This window comes from Durio zibethinus, chromosome 19 (genome assembly GCF_047325235.1).
Source record: "Durio zibethinus cultivar Kanyao isolate XHJ-2024 chromosome 19, ASM4732523v1, whole genome shotgun sequence".
NCBI lineage: Eukaryota > Viridiplantae > Streptophyta > Magnoliopsida > Malvales > Malvaceae > Durio > Durio zibethinus.
The window spans coordinates 3,973,020-3,979,101 of NC_143180.1; the positions used below are offsets into that span (position 1 = coordinate 3,973,020).

At 32.5% G+C, this 6,082-nt stretch overlaps 1 protein-coding gene across 6 annotated transcripts; it reads left to right on the forward strand.

The window, feature by feature from the left end:
* Positions 1-263: 263 nt before the first annotated feature.
* Positions 264-5,678, forward strand: LOC111310281 (nuclear transcription factor Y subunit B-1-like). Of its 6 annotated transcripts, XR_016330335.1 has the most exons (6): positions 269-604; positions 1,035-1,288; positions 2,350-2,479; positions 2,863-2,964; positions 4,545-4,738; positions 5,166-5,678. XR_016330335.1 is itself a non-coding variant. In XM_089748389.1 (5 exons), exons 2-5 carry the CDS (start codon positions 1,068-1,070, stop codon positions 4,590-4,592), a joined length of 501 nt encoding a protein of 166 aa, XP_089604515.1. In that variant the 5' UTR covers positions 267-604; positions 1,063-1,067; the 3' UTR covers positions 4,593-4,861. The 6 variants fall into 6 exon arrangements, 5 of the variants coding, with proteins under 5 accessions (XP_089604517.1, XP_089604515.1, XP_089604514.1 ...); XM_089748389.1 differs by lacking the exon at positions 5,166-5,678 and having other exon boundaries at positions 267-604; positions 1,063-1,288; positions 4,545-4,861; XM_089748388.1 differs by lacking the exon at positions 5,166-5,678 and having other exon boundaries at positions 4,545-4,861.
* Positions 5,679-6,082: the final 404 nt, after the last annotated feature.

The following is a 6,082-nucleotide window of genomic DNA, read 5'->3' on the forward strand; positions in this document are numbered from 1 at the left end:
ACTTTTTCTGTCATTTCTTTTTATTTTGTATTAATTATTAAAAAATCTAAAAATAAAAAAAAATTCTTTTTATTATTTTATAATCTTTAAGTTTTAATATATCATAAAATTTTGTAGATAATATTTAGAATAATTTTTCAAGTATAAAAAAAAATAAAATAAATTTTCATTTTAAAAAACTAATAATAGAATTATTAAAAGAACAAAAACTAAATAATAATAATAATAATAATAATAATAATAAAAGGGCATGGATGGTTTAATGATCGAAGTCAGTAGAAACAGACCAAAAACGTGGGTATCAAGAATTGGTACAGAGCGCAGATGCTATAAGGGAACTTTCTTCTTTCCTTTCATGAAATAAAATTAGAAAAAACGCCAACGGTTATGATAAAACCAGACCCAAAATTTTATAGTTAATCAAAAACAAAAATCCCAATCTTAATTTGTTATTCTCTCCTTGGTTTCTTCTCCATCGTCAGATCCTCTATCACTCATTCTCCCAAATAAAAACAAATCCTACTAACCATCTCCACCAATCCCCTCTTCTCGCGCCAAATACAAAAAAAAAAAAAAAATTTGTTCCTTCCTTTTCCTCTCTCAGGTTCCCTCTTTCTTTCTTTTTAAAACCCTTATATAATTGTAGTATGTATGCATCAGGATATGTCTTTGTTTTTGAAAATAATGGAAAATCATTTATGGGCATGTACTTTTTTATGTATGTATGTATGTATGTATTTTTTTTGATGTATGTGAGCATCTAAGTTTGTTTACTTTTACATATATGCATCTTGGTATCCTGTTGTTTGTTAAAATACTGGTAAATAGGCAAGGTTTTTGTATGTATGGCATGACATGATTGTATTTTTATGTATGTATGGATGGATGGATGGATGGATGGATGGATGTATGAATTTCGGTATGATTTTTTATGCATATATGCATCTTGGTATTTCTTTCTTTGTTAAAATATTGAGAAACAATTAATGGGTTTTAGTTTTGGTTTTTGGTTATCTTTTGGTTTTTTTAATCAGTGATTTAGATCTTTTGGGGGCATGGCAGACGGTATGGCAGGGGGGCCAACTAGTCCAGCAGGAGGGAGTCATGAGAGTGGAGGAGAGCAAAGCAGTCCTCACTCAAATCTGAGGGAACAAGACCGTTACCTTCCAATTGCTAATATAAGTAGAATCATGAAGAAAGCATTGCCTGCTAATGGGAAAATTGCTAAGGATGCTAAAGACACTGTCCAAGAATGTGTTTCTGAGTTCATCAGCTTCATCACTAGCGAGTATGTAAAGTCTTAACCTTGGTTTCATTAAATTTTTGGGAATTTTTCTTTTTTTTTTCTACTTTGTTTAATTGTGAATATGGTGACTCTGAAACTGTGGGGATGTGACTTTGAGACTGGTTTGTTTTAAATGTGGTATTCCTATTGGTATTTGGAAAGTTGTAACCTTTAGCTGGTGTTTTTTGACTTTTAGGGTGTTAAAAGGTTTAGTCTTTGAGGCATGTGATATTAAATATGTATGAGAAACTAGGGTATTTGTGTTTTTTATTGCAATATTTTGGTTTTTTTTTTTTAGGAAAATTTTGCTGAAGTTGGAAGTGGCTTGACTGAAGTTTGCTTTACTTCTGAGGGGTGTAATTTTAGTGTTTATGGAAAGTATGGCCCTATTGTTTTGTTGTAATTTTTTGCAGCTTCTTTTGTATATGAACTAGAGATTTGTTTGCCAAATGGTGATTAATTTTGGTGCTTATTTCTCTTCTTTTTCTCTTTTTTACTTTTTATTCAATTAATGTTCTTGGGAAACTTAGTTATGTTTTATATAAATTATAAATTGTGAATTTGGTGTTTCCTGACATTGGTGATGTGATTTTGAGGCTTTCGCTTTTGTTTCCGAAATTTGCTGATTTTCTGGTGTTTGGAAAAGTTGCAAGCTTGACTGGTGTTTTTTACTTTTGGATGGCAAAGGTTTAGTTTTTAAGTGTTTTACTTTTAGTTTATATGAGATAGGGTCCTTGTCTTTTTCATTCTGACTTTCAATGATTTTTGGGTAGGGTAAAGTTTTAGTTTTGAGGTATGTGATTTTGCCTTTTAGTTTAAATAAGAACAAGGGTGTTTTTAATAAGTGCTCTTCCCTTTTCTATTGTGAACTAGAAATTTGTTGTGACTGGTATGAAAGATATCATTGGTTTGCTTGTTGATGTTTTTGACGCTAATGATTATTTTGTTTGGACTTTGATTGGGTGTTAATGGAAAGTTAGGTTTCTGTATATCAATTATAATTTTTTTTTTGTTGGAATTCAGGTTTAGTTTTCTGAAAATTGTTCGGGCTGTTTGTTTTTTAGGGCTAGTGATAAATGCCAGAAAGAGAAGAGGAAGACCATTCATGGAAATGATTTATTGTGGGCGATGGCAACGTTAGGGTTTGAAGACTATATTGAGCCACTTAAAACATACCTGGCAAGGTACAGGGAGGTATGTGGGGCTTTAACTTTTGACATGTTTGTTTATTTACTTCACTTTCTGCTTGATCCACTCTGTGCATTTATCTTAGCCCAGAACCTGTAAGGCTGTTAGAAGATCGAATGGAGGAGTTTAGAAAAGTGAAAATTTTTTATTTTATTCTGCTCCTTTTTGTTTTGTTATCATTGTCCTGCGAATCATACAATTAAATCAACTATGTGAGGCTCAATTGACATGAGTTAGAAGTCCAAAACTTGATGTTTTTTTTTTTTTTTTTCCTGACATTTTCATATTAGTGTTGTCTGCCCGGTCTCTATAAATTGATCTGACTATTTTTTTTTCTTTTTTTTTCTTTTGCTTGGGACTGATGTTATTGGAATGAACATGATGCACAGATGGAGGTAATTACACTCTCTTCTTCTCTAGTGCCTCAAGTCCTTCGTTTTGTTTTGGTTGCCTTTGTGTCAGAAATTTCTTATTCTGGCGATTTCACTAGTGTGAGGAATCTTATAAACATAATTTGCATAAATCTTAATAAATAAAAGGGGTTGAATTAGATAAAGCATCCTTGTACATCATAGTATGCTTATCATAATTTGCATCTTTGGGAATTTTTTTCCCCAATGAGGATAGGGTTCTGGAATATTAATGGATGAATGATAGGATTGCAAATATTTTAATTTTCATTAAAATTTATTGATTGGATAACTACATCTTTGCATGATTTTTCACCTAACTACCAAAAGCTTTACTGTCATTTAATCACATAATGTAGATTACGTTCAATATTAATAGACTGACCCTCTTGTTCTATAGAGTTCCATCAGGAATCACTCAAGAATAGGAGTTTGTGAAAATCTATTATTGTTAGATTAGAAGACCTTTTGCAGAGCTATCACTCCTCCCTTGTTGCCTTTGCCCTGCGCTTTGACTCCTCTCCTAACTACAATTTGGGACAAAAAAAATTTTCATCTAGAATCATTTTGGACGAGTCCCAACAGAAGCAGCCATTTATGCGCGGAAATATCTACATTGATCTTAGGTTATAAAGGGAAAGGGGACAGCCAATGGTCCTTCTTACTTGCTTTCTAGTCAGGGAGAGGCTATTACTTCCTACTGCTCTATGACATTGTAGCACCATGTCCAGCTAAATTGAGAGCTAATACAGTGATGCTCTGATTAGATAATGAGTAATCAAATTTGATCAATCCTGAATCAGAAAGGCTTGAGAACAATTTGCTTGTAGAAAATATTATAACAGCTTTTTACATGTCTCTTAAAAGATTTGGAGATATTACATTCAGATATTGCACTTGCATGTATGATGCATGGTTTTATGTTGAGGTGTTAGCTATATAGGCAGGCTAGCTATAACCTACCCCACCCCACCCCCTCCTATACCTATGATGGTTGCAATAATTAATAACACTACAGGATGATAGGAGAAACCATCAATACTTAGGCATGTAAGATGGTGATTAGCATATTATGTTTAGTCGCCTTTAGCCTATCATAAAGATACCATATTGTCAATTTTAATAGCTTTGAAAAGAGATGCTTACTTTTCAGTGGCTGGATATTATGCAGATTTCATAGTAAACCTTATTTGGCCTGATCTGATTAATATAGGACCACTCTATAGTCTATATGATCAGCTTATCACATAAGGCAAAATGAATTATGCTTATCTTGTTTACATAATAGGGAAAATATATGCCACATGTTGCTTGAGTTGGATCAAGGAAGTTTCAAAATTTAAAAACAATGGTTGTCAAGAGCTCAAACTTATGCCAAGTTTGATATTTATCTAGTTAGTAAAAGAAGAAACATGTATGCTTTAGCATTAGCATTAAACTTCTTCATTGTAATGATAATGAAATAGTGAACACATGATTTGTAAATTTTGGAAGCGTCCTCTCTCTCTCTAAACCAATCTGTTCTATTTTTGCTAATTTGTCTCTAAACGTATGACGAGAAATAAGTACCATTGTTTTTTTGTCTTAAGGGAAAGAATTGATCTGTTGTAATTGTAATCATCACTTGTATTTCCATAATTCGGATTCCTTAAATCTTGCAGGCACATGGACAGCATGTGATTGCTCCCTCCGTGCAAGGCAATGAGTAGCTGATCCTAGCTTCCTCCACCAATTTTACGAGTATTAGGGCTGGTTAAATTGTTTAATTCAACTTCTATAGGATCTTTCATGTGGATTAATCTTACTTAAGCAAAGCTACATACCTTGGGGATTTTTCGGTTAGCTTGTTTTTAAGGTAATTTGGAGCTGTAAAAGTCTCTTTAAGTGCTGTAAATTTGGCTATTTATCTAATACATGGTATATCGCTTTGTGCATTTGAAAAAAGATTGGTATCGAAGATTGAATGTTATATTCTTCATTTTGCCCATATTTCCAAGTGAACGATTTATGGTCTCAAGTAAAGAGTTACGAATCTTACATCGATGATTGTGTTAGAGTTCGATCATTTTTTAGTTACAAACTTGAATTAGATTTTTGAGATTGTGTTAGAGTTCGATCATTTTTTAGTTACAAACTTGAATTAGATTTTTGAGAGGATAAATCGAGTTTGATTTATATATTTTTTACTTTTTTTTTATTACTAACAAAGTTGAAAATTTTTAATCTAATCTCATTCTATATTTATTATCACTTGAGCTAAGTTAAAACCATGATTCCCGCAGAAAGTGCAACCTTCACCGACGAATAAAGACGTCATCATATGTACATGGCAAGGTAAAGAAGGTTGTGATAGTCATGAGTCATGACTTTCTGACTTGTCTCACAAATCACGGATAGCAGCAGCACGTGACATCATTTTGGATGAAAGGTGGACATGTTAGAAAGCACGTGAGTCCAAGACATGGTACGATAATAGAGAAAGTACCACGGTTTTTTTTTTTTTTTGGTATGAAAAGTTACTTGTAGAAAAGACACAACACAAAGAAGACAAGAAGAAATCGGTTCTGTCTCATCCCACGAGGTGACCATCATTTCTTGCCTGCACGAGCCAGCCAGCTCATTCACTCACTCACCCCAGTACCCCACTTAGTTTTTCTGACGAGAAGCTGTCTCTCAATCTCCATTTCCCTCAGCTGTCTAAAATTCCCTTTTGGCTACTTGGCTGGATGCAGCCAATAAAATCACATCAAACATTGTCACTCCACACTCATGAATTCTTTCTCCCTCTCATCCTCAAATTTCTCTTTTGTTTAATTATCTTTTTCTCTATATATGCTAATTAAATGGAACGATGAAAAAAGGTCGTATTAAGATAAAAATTGTACACTCGATCATTTAATTTAATGGCTTATATATGATTTTTTTTTTTCAAAAAGCTGAGTTTGATTTTTTTTCGTCTTTAAAATTTTAAAAATAATATGATCATATAAAAGTGTAAATACAAATATATATATCTATTGAAAAAAAAAATTTCCTAATCTAGTTTGAAGTAAGAGATGCATGCACCTTCAGATTACCACTGAGCACAATTATACAATCATTTTTAATGGTCTATATATTAATGTTTTCATACAACATGAATGTGAGCTAATAACTTGGAAAAAAAAAAATTTCCGTACGAGACTAATGTTTTTAATGT